This window comes from Aethina tumida, chromosome 1 (assembly GCF_024364675.1).
Source record: "Aethina tumida isolate Nest 87 chromosome 1, icAetTumi1.1, whole genome shotgun sequence".
NCBI classification, from domain to species: domain Eukaryota; kingdom Metazoa; phylum Arthropoda; class Insecta; order Coleoptera; family Nitidulidae; genus Aethina; species Aethina tumida.
In genome coordinates, this window is record NC_065435.1 from 37,894,527 (window position 1) to 37,920,219 (window position 25,693).

Genomic DNA, 25,693 nt, shown 5'->3' on the forward strand with positions numbered 1-25,693 from the left:
TCCTTTCTTCCGGAAATAATTCACGAGAAGATATCCCACTTCTGATGATAGATTAGCGACTGTTAATCTGGCTTTTTAATTTGATTAAAACACTAAATTCACAATAATACGCTTTATTACAACAAACGTACTTTAACCCTCGACATCTAAAGCTTGACTGCTCGGTTCTTTCTTAAGAACTGCCCCGATTATTAAATGTAAACAAATACTTCAGATTTGCTTATGAAACAAAACTAGTCTAAATAGATGTGAGCACGTCGCATCGGTCCATCGGTGAAGGTGATGACGTAAGCTAACATATATATATATATATATATATATATATATATATATATATATATATATATATATTTCTTTAAGGCTACCACTCGTAATTATAGCAATTAATGCACTCAAGAAATTTCGAAAGTATGGCTCATTAGTATTTACAACTCATACGGGACATTTTCTTCGAAACTAAATTGTTCGAGAGGACCGAAATTTCTTCCAATTTTACTTTCACAAGAAATTTAGTTCACAATAATTTTCACATAAAATTTTTATAATTAAAAATTTTTTGGTTATAAAGTGTAATTAAACAGCTTGTATTTTATATATTTCTCTTATGATGCTTTTTAGAATTTTTAGATAATATAAATTAATATATACAAATGTAATTTAATAATAATAATATATATATTTAATATATACAAATGTAATTTAAGAATAAATCCTCTTAAAAGACAAAAATTTCATGAATTTATCTGTGATTTTGCCGTATGTATTTTAAAATTATAAGGAAATTTTACTTTTTTATATATTTCTCTTTTAATTCTTTTTAGAATTTTTAACAAAACATTTTTAGTTAATATAAATTAATATACATAAATGTAATTTAACAATAAATCCACTTAAAAGACAAAAATTTCATGAATTTAATTGTGATTTTGCCTTATTTATTTTAAGATTATATAGAAAATTTAATTTTTTATATAATTCTCTCATAAATTCTTTTTAATAGCTTTAATGAAACATTTTTAACTGTTATAAATTACTATATACAAATGGATTTGTATATAGTAAAGAAAATTGAATGAGGAATTCAACAAAAATAGTTTCATATTTTTATTGTTATCGTAACAGGGTTGAAAATCAAAATTAAGAAAATAACCTCGTTTTTTTAAGATTCTTATGAACATATAGCTCTTACGTTATTTCGTAGGAACAACCATCACGCCCCAAAACATATCCGGTATTTAGATCAATCGATTCACAAGGTGCTGAAATAACAATTTTTACTGATTTTCAGTATTTTTTTATTTTTTCAGAAACGACAACAGATAAAGATCTGAAACTTACAGTTACTTACGAAGTATCTTATGAATACCAACATTTCCTGAAATTATGAGTCCGATACCTTACTGGGACCCATTGTATTTTATCATTTTGAGCCAAAAATTTCACTGTTTACCGTAACCACGATATTTATTCAATTAAACATTTCATAAACGTCAGCAGTATTAATTTTTGTATACTTTATTTTTTGTCTTAATAACTAACAAATAATAAGCTACAGTACAGTAACATTTTGAATTTGAAAGCATGGTGTTTGCAAAAGATGCGGTGGCGGCAGAACAAAGTGACGGAGACAAATTGTTTCCGAGAAAATGGTTCCAGTTCAACAGGGAGTTATTCCAACGACCCGCCACATTGGTGTGTACGATACCGATTACGGAATCGGCCCTCTATCACCGTCACAGGCTGCCCGATTTAATACAAACCATCCGCACTCAAAAATTAAAAGATATTCAAAATGTCGAATATATGTTTCTAAAGGATGACAGACACGTCAAAAGTTTATTGGGACGCGTCCTAGCTTTGTACAGGGAGAAGGTGGTGCAGGAAGAAAGTGATGATGTGAACAGAATAACTTTGATTCAAGAGTGTCACGAAAACATAGACAAGCCTAACGAAACTGTTGATGATATGTACAGGCTTTTTCAGGAACTTGACCAGCGAATTGATGTACCTATATAACTAGAATTATCTAATAAACCAATATTCCTCCTCCGTTATTTCACAGAAACTGGAGAAGAGTGCACAATTGGAAAAAGAAATCTCTTTGGAGCTGAGCAACAGCACCATCACTGAATTTGTCAAGAGAATGGAGTAAAACATACCTTACCATCATAGTTGCTTCCTTGTAACATTCATCATTTCCAGGTGCTTTCAGAGCTGCCACAGTTGTACAGAGCTGGAAGAAGAAGATGAAATATTGGAGTCAATAGGAACATGGAATAACAAGTACGAATAAAATAACATTAATTAACGATAGTAACATTTTAATTTTATAAAGATGCCGAAACAAAAAAGAACTTATTGAAATTGTTCACAATTATAGAAGACAATTGGTTAAAACATTGCAAACACTCCAACGAGAAGTATGTGGAAAAGAATTGGCACAGTCTAAATATAACATTTTAAAAGAATGGATTCGTAACAACGAAAAATTAATGAGTCTCAAAGGACTAGCTGGTAAATTTGAATGAATGAATAAATGAGTGGATGAACGGATGAATGAATGAATGAATGAATGAATGGATGAATGAATGGATGAATGAATGGATGAATGAATGGATGAATGAATGGATGAATGAATGGATGAATGAATGGATGAATGAATGAATGGATGAATTAATGAGTGGAGATATGTATAAATGGATGAATGGATGAATGGATGAATGTTTGAGTGGAAGAATGGACGAATGGACGAATGGACAAATGGATAAATGAATGAATGAATGAAAATATTATTATCTCTCTAATCTTCTGTTATAATAATTTCAGTTCTAACTCCCAGTTTAAACAATTATACGGACGTCAGGAATACGAGGTCACGTATAAAATATTTAAAGGCTGAAATTAAGCAGTGGACACGCGAAAAATTAAATAATTTAAAACAAACGAATAAATCCTCTTGTAAGATAGACAAAATGATTGAAAAAGAGGCAAGGGTGAACTGTAATTTAAGGACGAACTTCATAAACTTGATTGAAAACAATTCAATCACACCACTTCCTTGTGTGGTACTATCATTACTCTCATTACTATCGTAAGATTGAATTAATTTCTCCCTTTTTAGCCAGAAGAAGGTGAAATCAATAAGTGGAGTGGAGACATGGAGGAGATGAACAGGAAACTTGGAAATCCGTAAGTTTTTAACTAAAAAATACTGGATGGATAATAATTCCATTTATAGATCCTTCGAAGTTAGTTCCTTAAGAGTAAACGTAAACAAACTAACATCTAATGACAAGGTTGAATCCTACAAAATGGATGGAATGGATTCATTCACAAATAGACAACAAAATATAATTCGACTCTCAGATATTATGAAACAACAATTAAAAAGGGTCGAAAAACTTGAACCCTTTTATAATTATCGAGTTGACATGGTTGAACAGATAAAAACGTTACAGAATACGTTGTTGATAGAAAACTCTTGTCTCTTAAAATACGTGGGCGAACATAAAGTCTATCTGGAGAAGGTTTATTTTATAAATATTAAATAACATTTTAATTACTTGTCTGTTGTTCTATAGTTAAAGGACAGTCTGAAAGAAAAGAAGAAAATGATTCAACATTTGAAAAAGGAGTTGAAAAAACGCGACCAAATTATAAAACCAATGAAAAAAGTGAACGAGGAACTTCACCACGATCTCCTCAAAAGTAATACAAGTCGTACGATACTTCAGGCGCATATTTCTGTGTTAGAGAGGGAGCTCCAAATTGCCAAAGCACAAAAACAAAACCGTGTGAGTATTTTTCAAATATTTATCATTTTTTATATCTCAAATATATTGTATATGTTATTATATTTATTTCAGATATAATAAAATAGGAGTATTATTAAATACAATTAATTGTATACATGTATAATAATAATAAAAAATATAATTTTTAATAAATAACTATAACTAGTTACATACAGTACGAAAAGAGTTTGATCCATCTGAATCCTGAAAGAGACATCATGTCTCTGTTATGCATGATGTCTCTCTCTAAATTCAAACGTGTCAAACGCTTTTCCTACTGTATATTAAAAGTGTTAGATCCTCTATTATGTTTACGTTGGTTATATAACTTACATTACACAATACACGCATATAATTTTCGACAACAAACATTGAAAATGTTAATACAATACAATCTTATTCTATGGTTTTAACATAAACATTAGTTTATTATTGCATAAATAATAAATAATCTGATACGCACCTGTTTTGTTTATTTGAGGGAAATAACAAAAAAAAAACAGTTGGCAGCACTGACCTCTAAATATTTGTTTTCGTCCGGCTACTATCATCTCTACAAAAAATTTCAATTCCATCGTTTTTCATTAGAGGTTAACTCTTAAATGGAGTGAGTATAAAATTTATGTTTATATATTTAACGTGCTTAAGCAACCGGACAACAGTAAGCAACGATGAAGAATAATTTATAAATCTCGATTAATTAACGGGATAAACATCAGTTTGATAACCTCACATTTTCGAGCTTGATACTGACGGAAGCACAATGAGCGGGAACGACACAATCGCAAATATGGTAAAAAACTTCAAGTCCGAGCATAATACTTTGTTCACGACGCCGTTGAAAAGGCCGGCGCCCGCCGACGTGTCCGAACCCGCCACCCCAGAGGAAAGCTTGCCCCTCAAGAGGGTCAAAGCCACTGCGGACTTCGATGTGACCTACGTCGGATCGCCGAGGGAAGTCCGTAGGATCAGGGCTGATCTCATTGAAGCCAGGAACACTATCAAAACACTCGAGGCCAGGATCACTAATTTACACAGCGTACGGAGACAAATGCAGCTGGTCTTCGATGAGGAGTCCAAACAACTGAGGACGCAACTGGAGTATGACAGGAATACGATAGAAAAGTTGGAGATGCAGTTGCAGGAGATCAGACAGAGAGAAATTGATTTGAAGAAGGAGCTGTCGAATGTCACTGTCAAATGTGAGGAGATTGAAACCAAGTCTGAGGAAAAGGTGTTGCTCCTAGAAAAAAAAATTAATGACATAGAGGAAAATACTAAGCATCAAGATCTCGTCGAAAATATCGAGGTGCGTAAGTTAAAACGCATGCTGAGTGAAGTGATGAATGAAAAGAAAGTTGCTGAAGAGAAATGTGAGGAGAAAGAAAAATTAGTTGAAGTTTTGGGTAATGTTTCGTTTAAATAATATCTAATTGTTTTTATGTTTGACTGTCTGAACTTGTTACAGAAAAACGTCTGGCAGAACAACTAAATTCCATTAAAGAGTTCGATTTAAGGGAGGTTGCTTTACAAAAGGCCAAAACTCAGATTAGAGAACTACAAAGTGCAAATGCAAGCTATTTAGAATATCAAGAACGGGCTAAGGTAATATTTACATTAATATGATAGTATTTAATAAAGAAATATTCTTATAAGAATTTTACCCTTATAATAAATAATAATTTACAGGCTCAGGCTCACAAACTAGCGCACTACAACGAATTAGAGAAGGAAGTGATAAAGCTGAGGGAGGAGAACACTCGAATTAAGGAAGAAGTGAAAAACAAGCTGATCCTTGAGGAGGAAGTGAACGATTTAAAAACACGAATTTCCAAATACAAGGAGGGCGCCAAGAGATTGGCCGAGTTAGAGTCCATGCAGTTACAGAACGAAATGGCCCTTAACGAATGGCGTGCCATTGGGCGAGGATTTTGCGAGACTTCAGAGGGAGACGCCACACTTCCCCATCGATTGAGGACGGCCATAGAGAAAATCCAACAACGTGAACTGCAACTGATGTCCGAGAAAGTCGAAATCGAATCTGACTTGAAGAACGCCACTTATGTAAGTATATGTTCCTGTTGTTTCATAATTAATTAACTTATTTGATTTTCAAATAGCAAATAAAAATGCTCAAAGTCGACCAGGAAAAGCTCCAAAAACTGGTTACTGACTTAAGATCCACTGGTGATCAGAAACAACTGCTCATTAGTAGGATGCAGAAGAAGTTGTTGTTGGTGAGTCGCGAACGGGACAGCTACAGGTTGCAACTGGACTCGTACGAAAAGGATTTGACGATGTCGCATGCTTCCAACGTCGGACCCCACGCTAATCAAGTCCAAACTCTCAAGGAACGTCTGGAAAAATTGGAGACCATCAATGAAGGCTACAAGGAGCTTCTAGAAAGATACGAACACGATCTGGCCCAACGTGATCCGGGTCTGTCTATCTAACAAATTGTCATCTGTATAATTACTAATTAATTATTTTAATTACAGGCCACGTACCAACGGGACAAGTCACTATTGATAGACTAAACGAAGAAATAGGCGTATTAAAAATAGAAAACGAGAGACTGAGGGAGAGAAAGGACGCGTTGGAAGTCCAACTGGAAGGAATCATGCCGGGACTGGACTCACTCGAAGGTGGTTTCGTCTATCACCTTAAAAACAACCCACTGTCCGAATGTCGCCAGCAACAAGAACAAATCATAGAATCCTTACAAAACGAAGTGGCCAAACTCAAAAAGAAAGTCAAGAACTTGGAAGAAGGATTGGAAGCCAGCAAAATGGAAACCGACACCATATCAATATGCCCTCAGGAAATTCAAAAGTTGAAAGATCAAATCCAGTCCTACGAGTCCAAGATGGCTAAACTGAAGGAGTACTTCAAGTCATCGATGCAGGAGTTCCGCGACGTTATTTACGTGTTGCTTGGATACAAAATTGACAGGAGTGGTTCCTCGTTGTACAAATTGAGGAGTATGTATGCGGAAAGTGAGGAAGACATGTTGTGTTTTCAGATGAACAAGGATGGCGACATGAATTTACTCGAGAACGAGTACAGCGCTACTTTGGAGGACATGATTAACTTACATTTGAGGCATCAGAAGTCGTTTCCGGTATTTTTGAGCGCCATCACTATGGATTTGTTCAATAATAAGACGAGAACCTTCACGACTGCAAATCCTTAGATAATCAAGATGGAATTTTGATTGTTATTACTATTATTATTAGTACCATTTAAACTATTTCATGTGTCCTGGCTGTTGTTAATATTAAAACTACTTACTAACTTATACTTTGACATGTTGTAAGTAGTCTTTACTTTAGTCATTTGTATTTTTGTTGTTTATGGCAATAAATATTACTATAGACAGCTAATTGTCCTGTCTTATTTATTTAAAGACCTCAATTGATTATCACTAAATAAGATTAGATTATAAGTTATCTAGTTTATTATCCCTTTCAAAGAAAAGGTTTTTAGATAAGATTATTAAAATCGCATTGTATTTTTGTTATACTGACAGTTTTAGTAATTATTGTGTATGTTATTTGATTAAAATGGCTAAGATGAAATCCATAGCAGTAATAATTTTATATTGTACAATCTGCTCAGGTACTACTTAAATAATTGCACAGCAAAGCTGTTACATCACAAGAGTTTTAGTGTGTGGAGAGCAAATTCCTGATTCTGGTATATTCTGGGATGCAGCAACTAATAATGAAATAGAATTACAAGTTGATGCAGGTTATTCAATAGGTGTAACAGTACAAACTTGTAAATTAAGTTCAAGTGACGAGTCAGCCTTGATTACGTCGAGTAAGTGACAATTATATTGAAATTATAATATATAAAATATGTGTTTTAGGTCGTGATGAAGGGGTCATGCTTTTATATACTGTACCAGAAAATTATACATTTTTGGTGGGCACGAGCGACGTAAGAGCCACCACTACAAATTTTAATGCTGAAAAGTCGAAGCTAATAGTATTTTTTAATAAAATAGGTAAACTTAATTGTAGCACTGAACATTGAGATATATTTATTTTGTTTGTGATTTAGGGGAACCACCCGCCACAACAACAGAGATGCCAGTTACTGAAGTTACATATCCTAGTACTACAAATGAATCCAGACTTTTAACGGTTTATTTATCGAACAAACCCACAGATTTTGAAAATGAGACGACACTTCATAATCTGAAGTCTTCTATTGCTGCTATGGCTGAGAAATACTGTTCAATAAATAATTTGGTGACCAATGAGGATATAACGTTAGTGATTGTTTAACGTATAAAACTTGCTTGTGGCAAAGAATGTACTATACTAGATTTCTTATAGGGAGAAAAACGTAGTGATCATCTACCAAACTTATTGTCCGAACACTTGGAAAAATTATGAATATTGTACTCGTTTAACTTTTGCCATTCCGATTTATCTAGATGAAACCAAAGATTACCAACTTACATCCACACATTTGAAATATATGTGGGATACATTGGCTGGGACGTACCTAACAGAATTTCAGATATACGAAGACCCAGATGTATCTAAATTAAATTTATCTTGGTATTGGACCGTAGGAATTTTATTAACGATTTTTATAATTCTGTTATTGGGCCTAAGAGGCTTCATTTTAAAATTGTCTGAAGTAATGTAAGTTACACATTACTGCAAAATGTGTAAATTGTTACTGATTGATTGATTGTAGAAATCGAAGAAGAAGTTCGACGGTAAATTATCAAAATGGAGCAACATCGGTTAATAATTTAATTAGACCTCCTTCACCATCAATGCAAGAGACTCCCGAATTATTTCAAATGCCCATGTCTGGGGGTAAGTATGCACCATGCATATATTTTGATTTGATTCTGACTCGGAACGTCGATTTTTGTTTTAGGGGAGGACAATCCAAATTTTATAATGGATGACGAGGAAGATTACAGCTAAATTTATAATAAATGTTCTACACATTATACTTCAATATTTTTTTATTCCTTTAAATTAAATTGTCCCTTAGTCGTATGACTTTTGGCTAATCCTACTCTATTAATTTTTTATTTACTCTATATTTCTTTGATAGTTTAATATCTAATTAAACTTTCATTTTTAAATAAATTTAGAAAATATTTAATAATTATGTAAATTTATAAAGGGGAACAATTTTTATAAAAAATAAAAGTCGAATAAGCATATTAAAATAATACATTAATATAACATTAACAAATAAAGATATTTATAAATTTTATAATAAAAAACACAACACAATTAAAACAAAAACAAATCTATTCCAGTGGATATTGTTCCCTTATACAATTTAAAATACTCACACATTGCGATTTTTATATTTATTTCTCCATATAAATAAATAAAAAAATTATCGATAAATTGGAAATAAGAAAAAATAAAAATACATTTTTAATTAAATACAATACGATTATCTATATGTGAAAATAAATTAAGATTGTACAAGATTACCCGTAAAAAATATTGAATGTTCAAATGCGATATATATATATAATATATATATATATATATATATATATATATATATATATTTTATTCAATCATACAGTTTTGCTGCAAGATTAACACCATTTTTACAATTTAATTTCTGATCTAGGGAAATTACCTAGTGGATAAACCCCTGCAACATTGGCAACTAACATTGACAGACACATCGATTGTTAGGTTATTTACAAACAAACAAACGTCAAAATGCATGTAAACATTTAATTCGTCAAGTCAAAACGCGTGAAATATAACTGCCAAAACATGAACTATACAGGAATCATCGATAAAATCAAGGACAAATATCCTTGCTGCATCGTCTGGACCCCAATACCACTTTTAACATGGCTCTTCCCAATCATCGGACACATGGGCATTGCGCTTTCCAACGGTGTGATCAGAGACTTTGCAGGACCCTACTTCGTGTCGGAGGATAACATGGCTTTCGGCAGGCCCACAAAATATCTGCAGCTACGACCGACTCTGGCGAAAGGTGGTGTGGAAGGTTGGGATGCGGCTGTTCAGAAAGCCTCCGACATCTACAGTGAACGGATGCACAATCTTTGCATTGACAATTGCCATTCGCACGTCGCGACCGCTTTGGATCTTATGCAGTACGATGGATCCAACAATTGGAATATGGTTAAGTTGGCGCTGATGTTGGCGTTCCAAGGAAAATATGTCAGTATCAGGGGATTCCTCAAGACTTGGCTCCCATTTCTTATACTTACACTTGTAATTGTCCTGTGTGTGTTGGGTACTACATAAATATACTTTGAAAATTTATTTATTGAAATTACATGTAAAAAAACAACAACATGATATAAATAATATTTATAAACAACATTTTAGTAAAATGTGTATGGTGTAAATAATAAATGTAATTAAAAAACATGTTTTATTTTAAGAAAAGGATCACAGAGACATTTCAGGTAAATATATTTCTAAAATCATTGCTCCAGGCTGCTCCATTCGCAATTTCACCATTTTTTCGTGAACGATGCTACATATTGCCCTGCAATTATTTAGTTGCATTCCTGTTAAGAACATGAGAAACTTTTTAATATCGATTGTACAGCACACAACCTCGTTTTCTTCATCTTCATCGTTATTGGTGTGGTGAGTAACAACGTGGCCACCTAAAAATGTATGGATTGAATTAATAAAATAAATGTGAGTGTTTTATATACCAGCAAAACTTTGTACACTTAGATCCGGAAAGTGTGCTGATAATGTCACAGCAGTTGTTAATATTTGTAGTGTCAACCGTCCACTTTTATTAGCACTCACAGTAATTGACTGACTAATGCTCTTCATTCTTTCAACGATATTCTTAATCGACTTCATGCAAGGCATCTCTATTGTAACATGGAAATCATCGTATTGAGGTTGTTTGTAACTAGACCAGTGTTTTCTACCAATAACTTCAACAGGTATATCATAAACACAGTGTCTGTTGATCATTTCAGTGGCCAACAAATCAATTTCTAGGGTTAAGCAAGGAGATTCTTTATTTGTTAATTTGAGTTTTAATGATTTACAATTCTGCTTTAGCACCGATAGGGAATTAGAAAGTAAACCTAAAAATCAGTAAAGTTAATTTTAATTTATGGATTTATGACTTCTTACTTGTTGAGAACTCCAAGTATATTTCATTGTATTCATCATTTACACCAACAACATTATATTCATTAAAATAAAAATGAATTGGCAGCTCACACCATACCAGTGGCTTCCGAGGTCCAAAATCATCTTCTGATATTATGAAGTAGAGTCTTCTTTGTGTAAGTCTCATAACACATTCTTTCGAGAACTTGGATAAACTGATCGCCACAGCTAATCAGGTATTAAGAATTTTAAGGTATACCGATAATAAAATGTATAGATGCATGCACTTACTCAGAAAGTCTCTCATGGCCGGTTGTTCCAGAATTAAAGCTCGGAATTTCATGATTAATTACCATTAACAATCGTGGAGACATCAAAAACATATTAAAAAGAGAGAAATATAATTGATTTTGATGTTGACCATCACAGATATAAATCTCTGTAGACGAAATCACTTTTTCCTTTTTTACAGTAAATCATGTAGATGAAGAAATCTCTGGCAATTTCATAAAAATTACAGGCAATGTTCTCTAAGAAGTTAAGAAGGACATAAGCAAGAGTTTATTTGTGCGCATGCTTCCAAATTCAAACATGCGATTATTATACGCAACGTTGTCACTTTAAAAAATTAGAAATTCAAAATAGTGTTTGCACTAAACTACAATTTTGTAGTTTTGTGCCTACGACAGAGACGCCTACATATTAAGAGAATATGATAAATGAAAAGGAACTATTATTAACTAATAGATAACTTGACTCGGAAGCTACTGACCCGACTAAAATATTAATAAACAAAGTTTTTACATACATATATTTCAAAGACATACATCATATTATTTTATCATAACACACATTAAAAAAAATATATTGTTTGTATTACTTCAAAATAATATTATACAAATATAAGCAAATAATTAGGAAAATAATTCAACACAAGATAATATGACTTAAAAATTCAATGCAAAACTGATTTATAATAAAGGAAACTTACCCTTAAAATTCGTATTATATCCAATAAGTCACTAAACACTAAATAAGACAGTTAACCATGCGGTTAACAGAAGCAAACTGGCGTGTGTCATCCCTTACTGGTTGATTGATTAGCTTATGTAATTATATATAGACATATTGTCTGTTGTGAACATCGTTAGATCGTGTACAATTATTATTTAAACATACTAATAGCAATATTATATTATATATTATAAGAAATTTGTCTTGATGGGGAATGATATTTAAAATTTGCATCGTCCTGAAGAAGTGAATTAAATTTCTTGTTTTTTTAAAGACTTGAATTAATTTATCATTGCATTATTTATCAAAAAAGTAGTATAATGTAAATTCCAAATTAATACGAACAACTAATGGTAAACAGGTAATAACGAATAACCAGTATTTCCTGCAATTAAAACAAAATTATTCAAACGAACGGAACAACGGTACGTGGCTTTGGGCAAGGGCTACCAATCACCGATCGGCTCGGCTTCGTTGTCCCTGCTGTCAATGTGCCACGATCGCAGTGTGCCAGTGGCTAACGTCGCATCGGTTGTCACATCAGTCAGTCCTTCGTAAACATGGCAGACGTAGTCAACAGTTTTCTGGCACAGGCCACCGAAAATTTAAATGAAAATGCGACGAACACGACCAAAAAACCACCCAGCAGTCCGGAGGGCATGGCCGTGGCGTACGGCTGCCTCATACTCATGGCCCTTCTGCCGATTTTCTTCGGTTCATACAGATCTGTTGTCTACCATAAGGAGAAGGTAATTTTTTTTTTTAACGTTAACGCACGTTGATTTGACGAGATTCTCGATTCTATTGACTGTTTTGTTTGCAGAAACCCGAAAAGATGACTAAGAAAGACGCTGCTATTTTTCCAATAATGGCTTCGTGTGCCCTTTTCGGACTGTACATAGTGTTCAAGTTGTTCTCAAAGGAATATATTAATCTGTTGTTGACTGGATATTTCTTTTTCTTAGGTGTCCTTGCTCTTACTCATATCTTGAGGTATGTATCAGCAACTGAATTATTATTGCATATGTTTGCACATATTCTGTTGTTTGTATCATTGATATTCAGTTACGTGAATTTAAATGTTTACATACAATGGTTTACACTTGTTTTTCTCAGAATGCACCTCATATTTAGTTTAGTCACAAGCTGATAAAATATAATAATTTATGAAAGTTACATGTACAGTTATTAGACTAAATTGTCATGCTTATTCTTAACTAAATTATTTTAAGCATTGGATAACAGCATTTTTTGCATGTGGATTGATTTCTCCATAGTGTAAGAAGTCCCACACCATATAGTTATATACAGCCTGGCTTGTTGAAGGTTGAAACCCCCTTGCATATATTTTGTAGAAAAAATGCTCTGAAGAATTTTCGAATGTTAAAGCAGCCTTTTTATTTGTATGATTATGTACAAAAACAAATATCATGTATTATATATTAAGTAGATTTATTGTATATTATTTGTATTTAATATAGGCAGCCAGAATAAATTAAATTTATGTTTCCAGTCCAGTTGTGAGCAATTTGGTACCCACCTCGATCCAAAACATTCCGTATCACATCACGTTCAAGCAGGGCGAAGGCGACGCCGCCCAGTTTCTGATCGACTATCGCTTCTCCACCTACGACGTGGTCTCGTTGGCCTGCTGCTCGTTGGTGGGCGCCTGGTACCTCATAGGCAAACACTGGGTGGCCAACAACCTCTTCGGTCTGGCGTTCGCTGTCAACGCTGTGGAACTGTTGCACCTTAACAACGTCATCACCGGCTGCATCCTGTTGTGCGGCCTCTTCTTCTACGACATTTTCTGGGTGTTTGGAACCGACGTGATGGTCACCGTTGCCAAGAGCTTCGAGGCACCCATCAAACGTAAGTTTTACATACGTCAATTGTCTATATAAATTAAGTAAAGCTAAATTTAACCTAAGGCTGAGCTGTACACGTCTAAATTTTGAATAGATATGCCAAATTTTCTGTTAAGTTTAGGCGTTGAGCTAAGAAAATCTAATTCTTCAACCCAAACATCGGACTGATGATATTTTCGACCGTCGTTTGTACAATGTAGGTGATTCCAACCGCGATTAGAACACCAACAAGCATCCCAAACACATGGTTAACTGAAAAGCAAACTTTACAAGCTTTGTTTTAAGAAAAATTAATGAAAATTTTACCATCCATCTCCGATGCGTGTTGCTTGCTCTCCTAATGTCTTGAAAAAAGTGTCACATACATCACAGTCATTACCATGGTAACGAGCTATGATCAAGAAGTTGGTTACCAACTATTGAAATGAAAAATAACAAGTTTCAGATCATTATCTGTTGCCGTTTCTGAATAAATCAAAGAATACTAAAAATCAGTATAAATTGTCATTCTCAGCACCTTATGAATCGGTTGATCTGGGACATGATGGTAGCTTCTAGGAAAAAAAATAGGGGTTACATCTGTTTATGGGAACCTTAGAAAAACGAGGTTATTTTCTTAATTTTCATTTTTAACCATGTTACGATAACGATAAAAATGTGAAACTATTTTTTTTTTTAATTCCTCATTCAATTCTCGATGAAATTATCAACTTCGGGAATTTTTTAAAACGGTACATCAAAAAAATTAAAAATCCATTTTTTGCTCGAAAATCGAATCAAAGAATACTGAAAATCCATAAAAATTGTTATTCTCAACATCTTGTGAATCGATTGGTCTAAATACCCGATATGTTTTGGGACATGATGGTAGCTTCTAGGAAAAAAATAAGAGTTATATCTGTTCATAAGAACATTAAAGACAACGAGATTATTGTGAGCCCGATTGGTATTCTTATCGTCTCATATTCTTTATTGAAAATCATTTTATATCGACTGAAAAGCCTTTGATCCTACTGAATTTTGAATGAGACATCACTATGGAGCAAACTTGTGGCCTTTTACTGTCTGGTTGTGCATGAGTCTCTCCCCAAATAAAATCGGATCAAAGCCTTTTCGATTGGCATATATATGTTGTAGAATATTTTAAAAAACAGTAATAATAAACAGTAAATTTAAACATCTAATAGTTAAGTATCGTCTTTGCAGTTGTTTTCCCTCAAGATCTGCTCCAGAACGGCCTCGCCGCCGATAACTTCGCCATGCTCGGCCTCGGCGACATCGTGATTCCCGGAATCTTCATCGCCCTGCTGCTCCGCTTCGATTACAGTCTGAACCGCAAGACCAAAACCTATTTCCACGCCGCCTGTCTCGCCTACTTCCTTGGACTGATGGCCACCATCTTCGTGATGCACGTCTTCAAGCACGCCCAACCGGCCCTCCTGTACCTGGTACCGGCCTGCATCGGCACCCCGTTGGGACTGGCTCTGGTTAAGGGGGATCTCACCGCTCTATTCAAGTAAGTTCGTCAATTTTACAATTTCTTTTTTTAACGCATTTTCGTCCGTTCTTTCTTAACGGTGTGATTGCAGATACGAGGATAACCCGGACGAAAAAGTCGATGAGAAAAAGAAGGACGAGAAACAAGCAAAGGAAACTAAAAAGGCTAAATAAGAGTTTTATTTTGAAAAAATATATATTTATATTTTATAGTTCGTTAAAATTTTAAAAAAAAATCTTCCATTTACAAAAATATGTATGCACAAAAGGACTGCATATTTAAAATTTGTAAACTGTATTAAATTTTATATTCCTATATTACTTTTATCATCTTCAGTTGATGATGAAGTATAAATCAATGTACTTTATATTGTGCGCAATTAATTGTTTTTTTTAGTTAAGTTTTTTGATGTTTTCTAATAAATATTAAAACCCAACAGTACTTGTGTTCCTAATTTTAAACCTCGAAAATCAGTAATGAAACATTCCATTCTCATTCACTTTTTATAATTTGGACAACTAACAATTATTTGCATATATATTGAATTAAACAACTATACATGTTGTAGTGTAGGAATATCCATTTATAAAATAGTGAATGAATAATACCAATTAAATATCTTATAACTGTGAATTTGTTGTTGTTGTTATATTATAAAATTGCAATTGCATGTTTTAGTTATTTTTATGTAGATTCTAATTAATGATTGAGACTGCAAAAGTTTATAAATTTTATTAGTTTGTTCAAGGTTCCAAACAAAATTATATTATAAAATTTTGTTCGAAATCTTTAATTTGAATCGATGTGTGTCGATTACTTCTATATTACACGTCGAATTGTAGGTATATTGTGCACAATTTATGTTTTTGGTTAATGTATTGACTGATTACCAAAATTATTATTATAGACATATTATAGATGGAAAATAGAATAAAAATTATTCAGATTGGATAAATAGAAAAAATTCTTATATATTTGTGAAATCGTGTATGTATGTATATACTTATATACCTTTTATTCCAGTTATATGAATAACTGATGAATTTTTTATTTGAATTTGTATGTACTTATGTTGCTCAACTGACTGTCTCCTACTTAAGTTTTCTAATAAAAAAATTTGAACCATTGAAATGTTTGATTTATTCTTAAACGTTCATTTATAATTAATATTATAACTTAAATAAAAATTCTTTTTTATTTTTTTATTAAATGTTTATATTTTAATAGAAAAGAATACAATTAAATTAACTTGTAGCAAGACTTTCAACAGTAATGTCTGGCATATCCCTGATTCCGTTTTTGTCAATAACCTGAACTTTAAAATTGGGCAAGCTAATCGCCAGTCGCTTCTGCACTTCACGTACGCATTTCTTCAAAACTTCATAACCTTCATCTAGGGGTAAAGTTGGGAGGTAGTGGCGATCCATAATGGAAAGCGAAAAGAAACCTCCATAACCGTGGGCAGCATAAGGCACACTAACCATTGACGCCAAGTAATCCATGTAAAACAATTCTGGTCCGTTACGGTCATCATATCCAGCCATCAACAGGTTTACATGATACGCTGACTATAAAACATTTATTATTTAACATTTTGGCTTTAGATAAGTCTTGAACGACATTTCATGTGTAGTGACTTGTAAACAAAGATTAAGGAAGGTTATACTTGCCCTGCTGCGTAAGAAGTCTGCGAGGTTTCTGCGAGTGAAGTTGGCAGCCTCAGTTGGACTCATTTCGTAGATGTTCCTCATCTTGTAAAGTTGTATATTTTTGGCTATGTACTCAGCAAACTGAGTAGTGTCGCCCGACTCGCCGGAAACTGCCATGACGAGCTTGTTGCTCAGCTTGTACAACTTGTTCTCATCTGAAAATTTATATGTATAGTGGAGTTGATCAGAAAAGTCGGTTTTTCCGGCTCACCTGTTTTCATGACGATAATGCTGTGAGAGTTGGTTCTGTCGGCGGCTATGAGGACATAGTCGTCGAACTTAATTCCAATTAAACATTCCATTTCTACCCGATTTTCTGCTATAAACAAGAAACGCTTTGTAATAGAAAACTAAGATTGAGGTTAGTTACCAAAACTTCAACTCATCGCCTAGACGCGCATGATCCGTTCAATGTTTTTGTTCGTGAGCGGTGTTGTCGAGTTGCAAATCCTTCAACTGTTTTATGTCACTATAAAATTAAATTATTAAAATATTTATGAAAAATATAAAGTATTTTTTATTTAATAACCTCAGTTTGCGTTAAAGCTAAACGGAATGCGGCTAAAAAGTGGTTAAAAATGTTGCAGGCGTAAACTTGGCAAACGTCTTGTTGCCAGTGTTATTGGTCGACTGCTGTCACTGAGTGTTTTTATCTTTTTCGCATTTGCTTTTGAACTGTCAGTGAAACATATGTAATCTTCCTTTGATCGCACCAGGGCAACAAAATAAATGTTAAACGAAAATCGCAAATGTGAAACAGGTGAGTTAATTCCACATAAAAATCATTGTTTTTAAAAAAACAGTGTCCTAAGGGAAAATGTCCTTCACGACAAACTTTCATTTGTCATTCGAATAAAAAACACGGTTCAGTTTTTTGGCATTATTTTCATTCGCTTATACTGATGTAATAAAAAAAAACATATGGACTCCAGCAGCAGTAGCACTACGTCTAAACACTGATGTATTTACTTGTTGGTGGTTCCCTTTCAGACATGACCATTAATTCACACTCCGCCAAAATTGGCGGCTGCTCCCTCGCAAAGAGGCCCAAATCTGAGGAGGTCGAGGGTGTTGGAGCTCCGTTGCCCGACTGGACACACTTGCCATCCCTGCTGCTGCACCAGACCTTTGAATATCTCAACCGAGATGATCTTCTTAATGCTGGAATGGTTTGCAAGAATTGGAGATTGCATATCTTTCATCCGAAGTAAGTTACATTACTTTATTTATTAAGTAGTACCTTGATATTATGTGAATATAGTGATGTCCCATGATTATTGATTGTCCAATTGGAATTCTAAATTTAAACTTGTCTTATTAGTAACATAAATATCCTTAGAAACTTACTACTAAAAAAATTATATTCACAAAGTTAAACAAGGAGAGTATTTCAATTTAAATTGTACATATTTTAAGGGGATTTTTAATAATTAACAAATTGGGATTGAAAACAGTACTTTTAATTTATCAATTTATCAATTGTATATCTTAAGGGAAGTTTTAATAATTAACGTAGATAAGACGTATGAAAAATTGGGATTGAAAAACAACAATTATATTATAATTTTATAATAATAATTAATAAAATTGTTTACTGACACAAAACCAGGGGACTTTCAAAATTATGCATTCGTAACTTTCTCATGCCACTACTATTCCATTATTGCTAAAATTAAATGCCCAATTAAACAGTTCAAAGTTTGGAAAACACGTTCGACTAGGTCGTCATTGTGACTGTTAATTTGGTGTTTGTAACTAGTTTTTAAGACACCAGGTAAAGTGTAATTAAGAAAGGAAGGTGAACAACGCAAATTGAAATTGTGATATATATTTTTTTGGCAATTGTCCGCACGTCTATTTCGTTCAGTCGTTGGGCAACAGTCGATTCATTTACGAGCCATTGCCAGTGCGGCACCGCAACACTTTCTTCGACCGAACAACAACATTCCGATTGCCATTCTCGCTTTCATATTTCGGACCCGATTGTTCCGTTCTTTCGTAACGTAAGTTGTTGTTGTCGAGTCGCAAACTGGAACACGGACTCTTAGCCGAATTTCCTTGATGAATTCGTTACGTCGTTACGTCGTTACGTTGTTACGTCACGCACAATTGATACGCGTAGTTTTGTTTCGTTCGTACGTAGACGGATTTGTGTCTAATCGACACTTTTATTGCTCGCCTTCGTAGTTTGAATATGCATGTGAACCATGCGTCAGCAGCGATAAAAACTGTGAAGAACAGATAAATAAATGTTCGTTCTCTCTGCCAGCGTTTAAATATAAAACTTAAAAAATAAAAAACATCTTTATAATTCTAATTTAGATGTATTTGCATGTGATGCATCATCATTCACTCGCCTTTCTGTCCAATTATTTATTATTCATGATAGAAAGTTAAAATCGTAGAATTGAATTGAGGAGAATTGAAAAATTTAATAAATGATACAAATATTGGAAATAGTTGAATAAAAGAAGAAAGTAAAAATATCTTCAAAAATAGTTAAGCGAATAAAATGATTAAATTAAATTTTGATTTCTTTTAGTTGCTGAAAAATATAAAATATAAAATATAAAATATAAAATATAAAATATAAAATATAAAATATAAAATATAAAATATAAAATATAAAATATAAAATATAAAATATAAAATATAAAATATAAAATATAAAATATAAAATATAAAATATAAAATATAAAATATAAAATATAAAATATAAAATATAAAATATAAAATATAAAATATAAAATATAAAATATAAAATATAAAATATAAAATATAAAATATAAAATATAAAATATAAAATATAAAATATAAAATATAAAATATAAAATATAAAATATAAAATATAAAATATAAAATATAAAATATAAAATATAAAATATAAAATATAAAATATAAAATATAAAATATAAAATATAAAATATAAAATATAAAATATAAAATATAAAATATAATATAAAATGATTAAATTAAATTTTGATTTCCTTTAGTTACTGAAGAATATCTGGGGAATAGCATTGAAATTATTCTAAATGATCAGGAGGTTTTGAAAAATTACTTGAAGAGTAATCAAAGAACAAAAAGGAGAATACAGAAATACAGAAAGTGGGGATATTGCAGATATACGAGAAATTAAACGGAATAAAGGAGTCAAGTTGAAACAACAAGTACGAAAATTGAATTAGAAATGAAAAAATAGAAATTCCAGTTTTTGATCTCAACTCGACCTGTTGTTGATTCGGTATTTTGTATTTGACACAACGAAATCTGATTAAAATATGCAATTTCAGGTGGTGGCCCGCGATGACATTCAAAATCGAATCGAACGAAATGAAAAGAGCGAAATTCCACACGAACACATTCGGACACGTGGTGTCCGAAGCAACGGTCAAAGTTAGCTCGTTGACGTACGAATGCGTGCGCGAGTTCGCCACGTTACTGCGCGTGCTCAGCACGAATAACAATCTGCGCAGCCTGATCATCGAACCGACGCACTGTCGGTTCGAGTTGCCGCCGAAGCGAATCGTCGACGACGGCAAGTACGACGATCTCGACGAGATGATGTGGTCGTTGGACGAGTGTCTGCCGCGTCTGACAAAGTTCAGCATCGGCGGCCTCGAGGAACTCTCTTATTATCTCGATGACATACTGAGGAGACTGAGGCCGAAGGTCACGCACCTGGGACTGGCATCCGTCAAGGATGATCCATTAATCTACACGAAGCAATACCTCAATCCGGATCTCGTTGTGCCCTTCCACAATTTAAGGGTACGATCGAATTCCTTCCTTGTTGTCCGACTTGTTATATTTCGATATTGTTTTTGTAGGTGTTAAGTATGGACTACGACAATCTCTCGGACGAGTTGCTGAACAACCTGGAGTCCGCCCGGTCACTCGAACGGCTGGTGGTGCACGTGCACGGCGTACACCAAGGCCACGCGGGCACGTCGAACGGCGCCTGGCACCGCTTCACCGAGTCGCATCCCGATTGCGGTCTGCGTCTCACGGTGATCCACGCCTTCAAGGACATACACGACCTTCACAACAACGTGCTGCGTCCGGACATGCCGCTCACCCATCTCAAGGTTTTGTTCTGCGAAAGCATCAACATGGAACTGCTCGAGCTGATGCCCTTATATTACAAGCGCACGCTGCGCAGTCTGATGTGGATCGACTCGATACGTAACAGCAAGGACAGCTGGACGTTCATACAGCTCCACATTCCCAACCCGCTGGTGATGGCCGCCTGGCTCTGCAAGCAACTGGAGGAGCTGGTGATGTACGGTTACAAGTACAACGCGGACGATCTGATGGCGATTGGGCGGCTGCGTGGTGCCAATCTTAAGAACCTCGACGTACCCGAAGACGATATTTTATACAGCGACACGTCCGCCACGGTCTTATTGAAGGTGGGTATCACCACACTAAATTGAAATCGATCGATCAATCAATGTGGAGAATTTTAGGACATCCGTAAGAACTTGGGGAGGAAGTGGACGCCGCACAAGAGTTCCGACTTGCACCCGGTGATCTGCAGTCCTCTGGCAGGCGATTCCGACGAATATTTATTGCCGATAGTTTTAGCAGATTTGCACTAAGATAAGTCAACTAATAACCTCCTATCCCCCACCAGTTATATCTGTATGTACCACCTACAAACCAACCAATCAACCAACCAACCAACCAACCAACCAACCAACAAATCTGTATTAAAACAGCGGCTAATTGATGCTTCGGTTACATCACTCATTTTTATTTACTCGTTTATTTTCGATCTGAAATTACGTTACGTTTTTCGTTTATTATTTTTATTGCAGTAAATTTAATGTTGTTGTTGTTAAACGATGTAACGAAATGGGCCCAAAATCTTATGGCTTTCTGTCGGTGTGTTGTTATCATTTTAAATTCACGGTTGAATACTACTTAATTGTCACCGTTTAAGTATTTTGTAATATGATCGGCGCTCACCAATTTAACCGCAACCAAAGACCATTATTTAAAGTTAAAGTGGCGGGCTGGCCTCCCCCCGATACTTTGCACTTTTTCTTTTTTTAAAATGCAACTTCCTTATAAAGATTGATGTGTCCGGGTGTCGCACTACATTTCACCGGACGTAATTTGTGTATATATATATATAAATGTCTTTCTTGTAAATAATTACTAATGTTAATGTTAATTTTATGCAAGAGAAATGAATACGTTTCTTTTTTTTTTGACTATATTGAACAACGAGCATGGAGCGTACGTTCGTTCGGTCCAGTTGTTTGTTTGAAGTACTACTAAAATCGTTTCGTTGTTCCCCGTTTTAATTAATTTATTTTACCGTTTACTTTTTATTATTATTACTACTATTTGTTGTTTTAAAAATTACGAACAGGGTGCCAAGTTTCCGTGATTGAAAAATAGTTTTGGCGTCTGAACAGTGTTGCATTGTAAAAATTAACTATGTGACTTTTTTTAATAGAAATGCATAAGATGCATGAGGTGCATGAAATGCTTGTGGTGCGGTACAGGGACACCAAATCAGATTTTCCTTTATCTAACATACAAAACTAGCGATAAGAAGCAAAACATCTGTGATATAGAAACTCTTATTATTCGAACAAGCAACGATTGTTAACGTGTAAATCAAATTAAAAAATGAAAATATTTATTGCCAACTACTACTAAGTACCTGTCTTGATTCGACATTAAAATAATTATCAAGATAACATAACACGTTTGAGCTTGCGATACTTAAGAAGTTCAAGGCTAATTTATCAGTATTTTATTTTTTATATGTCCTCTATTACGTTTTACGAATAGTGTGTGAAGTATTATTTGAGTCTCTTCAACCAAAGACACTGTTTAGAGACGGAACAAGATTCTAACTAACTAACTAAATCTCGTGCAATATATTGACTTGTGTTAATTTTTTACTTCCATTTGTGTTGTTATTATACTATTTTATAATTTTATCTTGTACCAACAGAACTGATAGTTTTTATGGGTTTAAGCCTCCGCAAAATGAATAGAGAAGTGAGTGTTGGCGTTCTAATCAAGAACGATAATTGAATATCCGAGTTAACAATCAAATAAGAGTGTGAGAGAGCGTTATAATGATCAAACTGTGCATTTAAATGTTTTTGTTGGGGGGGCACTCGTCTCAGGTATAACACGAAACACACAAAAGGATCAAATGGAATTTGATTTGTTGATTTTGTTAATTAATTAATGACCATTAATGTATATATTTATATATTTTTGTTAACGGTGTTGGAATATTATTTTATTTTATTAATGTTTTTAATAAGCAAAACAAAATTATTTGTCGTTAATTAGATTAGATTTTACATTAGACCTGAGATGAGGGCCCCTTCCTTGTTGTAAACAGATTGATTAAATTAAATTAAACTAAATTAAATTAAATTAAAGAAGAAAAAAAAGTATTTATAAAGTTTAAGTGAGTATTGTTATTGGTGTTTGTCCACCGAACGTTATATTTATTTTTGTTGTTAAAAAGAGATGGCAAACACAGAACATAGTTTATTTTTTCGGCAGATGTGTCCATATATTAACAAAAACGACACCAGCCAAACAACCCTCAAAGTTAAGCGAGGGTGTCCGAATGCGCTTGAATAAAAAGGTGCTGTTCCTATGTAAACAAAATAATAAATAAAAGAAAAGAAAACAAAAAAAATGTAAACCACACGACCAAAATCAGTGAATTTTAGATCTTACATTTTAGTCAGTCATTCCATGTAACGTTATCGTTTTAAATAGGGAGGTTGTCGTTTCTTCCGGGCCTACAATCCACCACTCAAGCATTACGTAACTTAAGTTAATGTTCAGTAAACACCTCGGAACTGTGATACATACAAATTGAATTTTATGAGGCGACATTTTTGACAAATTGAATCGTTAACTGCATTACGTACACCCATTTACGAATAGTTGAGGATTGGGCCGTGAAACGAAGCTCCCAAACACACAAACCTAACGAACCGATAACAAACATAAGCAAAAGGGATAAGTTAATGTACATAAGAGATGTTAAAAGATCAAGTACCTGAGTGTGAAGTGATCATAGCGAAAAAATCTTAGCAGCTATTGTAACTAAAAAATAAAACTAGTCGAAAGCGTTAATAACTAAAATCTTTATGTATTATAGATGTGTGAGTGAGGCTGTTTAGGGCGGGTGCGTGTCACACGCAGCCCCTCGATTGTAGATTGTTTGGGTTAAGTTGCCATCTTATCATGAATCTATCTGTGATGTATACGGACACATTGTTAACAGCGTACATATGTTACACAACGCTCAAATGTTACAATGAGAGTCTTCTAGAGGTTGTAGCACAATTTCTATATGCTTCCCCGGGCGATTTTCTCCGGCTCCCGCCACACCAGGGACGAGGGACTCGCCCGACTGCGAAGCTATTCATAAATCAAATAAAAACGTAGAAGCTGCAATGAACTTATAAGTTAGTGTTGCCAATCATTTTCTAACGAGTATTCAAATCACCTGGAAAAAATAAATAAAGGTAAAAGACAATAAAGGCGACACTTTAATACAACTGTCCTTTTATTAAAGTTTGCTAAATAAATTTATGAGATTATGGGCAGTTAAAATATTTACTGACTGGTAATGTTATTATTCGACATTAGTTATTAAGTTTCCTTATATATTTTTTTTAGATATATTATATTCACATTTTTTAAGACTTACTTACTTACTTACTTACTTACTTATTAGAAGAATGAGCAAGCTGATTAATTAATTAATTTTTGACATACATACGTACACTGCATTTTTACTCTCCGAAAAAAATACAAAGTTAAGCTTGCCTAAACTTGTCATTGTCATGTTTGTTATTGCAATTTGCAATTCGCACTACATATTGTATTGTATTGTATTGTACTGTATTGCATTGTATTGTATTCCTTAAATATATAAAGATGTATTGGTGTTATTGTTTCATCTGTGTATCGTAACATATAAACGTTAATGTTTCCTTTTAAATGTCCATATACTTGTTAGTTTGGTAGTGAAGAAATTTTAAAGTTGCACCAATTATTTACCGTACTGTCAAAAAACAGTAGCACCAAAAAAATATATAAAACATTGACAAAAAATATATATTTTTTTTCCTTTCCTGTGTAGTTGATAAAATAGAATTAGGCTAGGTGATGAATGTAGTTTAATTTTATCGTAGATATTAATCAATCTCTTTTTTCAATGTTGTAAACGATATTCTTAAATTAATTAATATGTATGTATATGTAAATCGTTCTGAACATACGGACACTGTGGTCCTTTATTTTAATTCTTTAGTTTCAATAAAATTTTCTCATCCCACCAGTTTTGTTTTATTCATCCCCACCCCTCGCTCACCGTTCGACGTTTTATTGTTGTAATCCGATAGGCAACCCAGATTACAAATAGTTGTAATTGTAGTGTGTATAGTCTTAAGGTGGTTTGCGTAGTGGATTCACAATTAATTAAAATTAATAACTTAAATATAAGTTTAATAATAAATGTTGAAACATAATTGGTTAATTGGTTAAATTGCATAAAGGTAATTAATACGGCCCTGCACATCTTCGGGAAGAGCAGGTACATCCGCATCAAAATAATTAGCACACACGTTTTGTGGCGGAAACGCAGAAAATAGTAAAGCGCGTCGGTTCGTTTACAGGACGAAAGTTT

At 33.6% G+C, this 25,693-nt stretch overlaps 8 protein-coding genes across 10 annotated transcripts; 6 read left to right on the plus strand and 2 right to left on the minus strand.

Annotated features, from left to right (window-relative positions):
- Positions 1-1,581: 1,581 nt before the first annotated feature.
- LOC109599365 (uncharacterized) lies at positions 1,582-3,898 on the plus strand. The gene is made up of 9 exons (XM_020015355.2): positions 1,582-2,004; positions 2,063-2,148; positions 2,203-2,283; positions 2,336-2,514; positions 2,827-3,065; positions 3,122-3,189; positions 3,239-3,527; positions 3,582-3,794; positions 3,867-3,898. Exons 1-9 carry the CDS (start codon positions 1,582-1,584, stop codon positions 3,870-3,872), a joined length of 1,584 nt encoding a protein of 527 aa, XP_019870914.2. The 3' UTR covers positions 3,873-3,898.
- A 429-nt stretch (positions 3,899-4,327) lies between these two features.
- Positions 4,328-7,177, plus strand: LOC109599342 (mitotic spindle assembly checkpoint protein MAD1). Its single transcript, XM_049961102.1, has 5 exons — positions 4,328-5,200; positions 5,263-5,399; positions 5,484-5,858; positions 5,915-6,233; positions 6,293-7,177. The coding sequence occupies exons 1-5, from the start codon at positions 4,558-4,560 to the stop codon at positions 6,985-6,987; spliced, it is 2,169 nt and encodes a 722-aa protein (XP_049817059.1). The 5' UTR covers positions 4,328-4,557; the 3' UTR covers positions 6,988-7,177.
- Positions 7,178-7,265: 88 nt separating this feature from the next.
- Positions 7,266-8,772, plus strand: LOC109599366 (uncharacterized). 2 transcript variants are annotated; one of them, XM_020015358.2, is made up of 7 exons: positions 7,266-7,412; positions 7,464-7,616; positions 7,666-7,803; positions 7,860-8,070; positions 8,138-8,452; positions 8,508-8,632; positions 8,697-8,772. In XM_020015358.2, the coding sequence occupies exons 1-7, from the start codon at positions 7,358-7,360 to the stop codon at positions 8,744-8,746; spliced, it is 1,047 nt and encodes a 348-aa protein (XP_019870917.2). In that variant the 5' UTR covers positions 7,266-7,357; the 3' UTR covers positions 8,747-8,772. The 2 variants fall into 2 exon arrangements, with proteins under 2 accessions (XP_019870917.2, XP_049826544.1); XM_049970587.1 differs by having other exon boundaries at positions 7,884-8,070.
- A 619-nt stretch (positions 8,773-9,391) lies between these two features.
- LOC109599347 (transmembrane protein 222) lies at positions 9,392-10,201 on the plus strand. Its single transcript, XM_020015333.2, has one exon. It carries the CDS (start codon positions 9,572-9,574, stop codon positions 10,073-10,075), a length of 504 nt encoding a protein of 167 aa, XP_019870892.2. The 5' UTR covers positions 9,392-9,571; the 3' UTR covers positions 10,076-10,201.
- LOC109599348 (checkpoint protein HUS1) lies at positions 10,192-11,644 on the minus strand. Its single transcript, XM_020015334.2, has 4 exons — positions 11,207-11,644; positions 10,937-11,143; positions 10,498-10,887; positions 10,192-10,446 (listed from the first exon to the last, which is right to left on the minus strand). The coding sequence occupies exons 1-4, from the start codon at positions 11,256-11,258 to the stop codon at positions 10,223-10,225; spliced, it is 873 nt and encodes a 290-aa protein (XP_019870893.2). The 5' UTR covers positions 11,259-11,644; the 3' UTR covers positions 10,192-10,222.
- Positions 11,645-12,441: 797 nt separating this feature from the next.
- LOC109599343 (minor histocompatibility antigen H13) lies at positions 12,442-15,736 on the plus strand. The gene is made up of 5 exons (XM_020015327.2): positions 12,442-12,678; positions 12,753-12,922; positions 13,443-13,801; positions 15,004-15,313; positions 15,387-15,736. The coding sequence occupies exons 1-5, from the start codon at positions 12,490-12,492 to the stop codon at positions 15,466-15,468; spliced, it is 1,110 nt and encodes a 369-aa protein (XP_019870886.1). The 5' UTR covers positions 12,442-12,489; the 3' UTR covers positions 15,469-15,736.
- A 746-nt stretch (positions 15,737-16,482) lies between these two features.
- Positions 16,483-17,395, minus strand: LOC109599359 (proteasome subunit beta type-2). Of its 2 annotated transcripts, none has more exons than XM_049961979.1 (3): positions 17,216-17,395; positions 16,962-17,159; positions 16,483-16,859 (listed from the first exon to the last, which is right to left on the minus strand). In XM_049961979.1, the coding sequence occupies exons 1-3, from the start codon at positions 17,304-17,306 to the stop codon at positions 16,540-16,542; spliced, it is 609 nt and encodes a 202-aa protein (XP_049817936.1). In that variant the 5' UTR covers positions 17,307-17,395; the 3' UTR covers positions 16,483-16,539. The 2 variants fall into 2 exon arrangements, with proteins under 2 accessions (XP_049817936.1, XP_019870906.1); XM_020015347.2 differs by having other exon boundaries at positions 16,483-16,863; positions 16,966-17,159; positions 17,216-17,394.
- A 235-nt stretch (positions 17,396-17,630) lies between these two features.
- On the plus strand, positions 17,631-25,342 carry LOC109599374 (F-box only protein 33). The gene is made up of 5 exons (XM_020015365.2): positions 17,631-17,764; positions 17,995-18,211; positions 20,298-20,775; positions 20,835-21,416; positions 21,474-25,342. The coding sequence occupies exons 1-5, from the start codon at positions 17,734-17,736 to the stop codon at positions 21,603-21,605; spliced, it is 1,440 nt and encodes a 479-aa protein (XP_019870924.1). The 5' UTR covers positions 17,631-17,733; the 3' UTR covers positions 21,606-25,342.
- Positions 25,343-25,693: the final 351 nt, after the last annotated feature.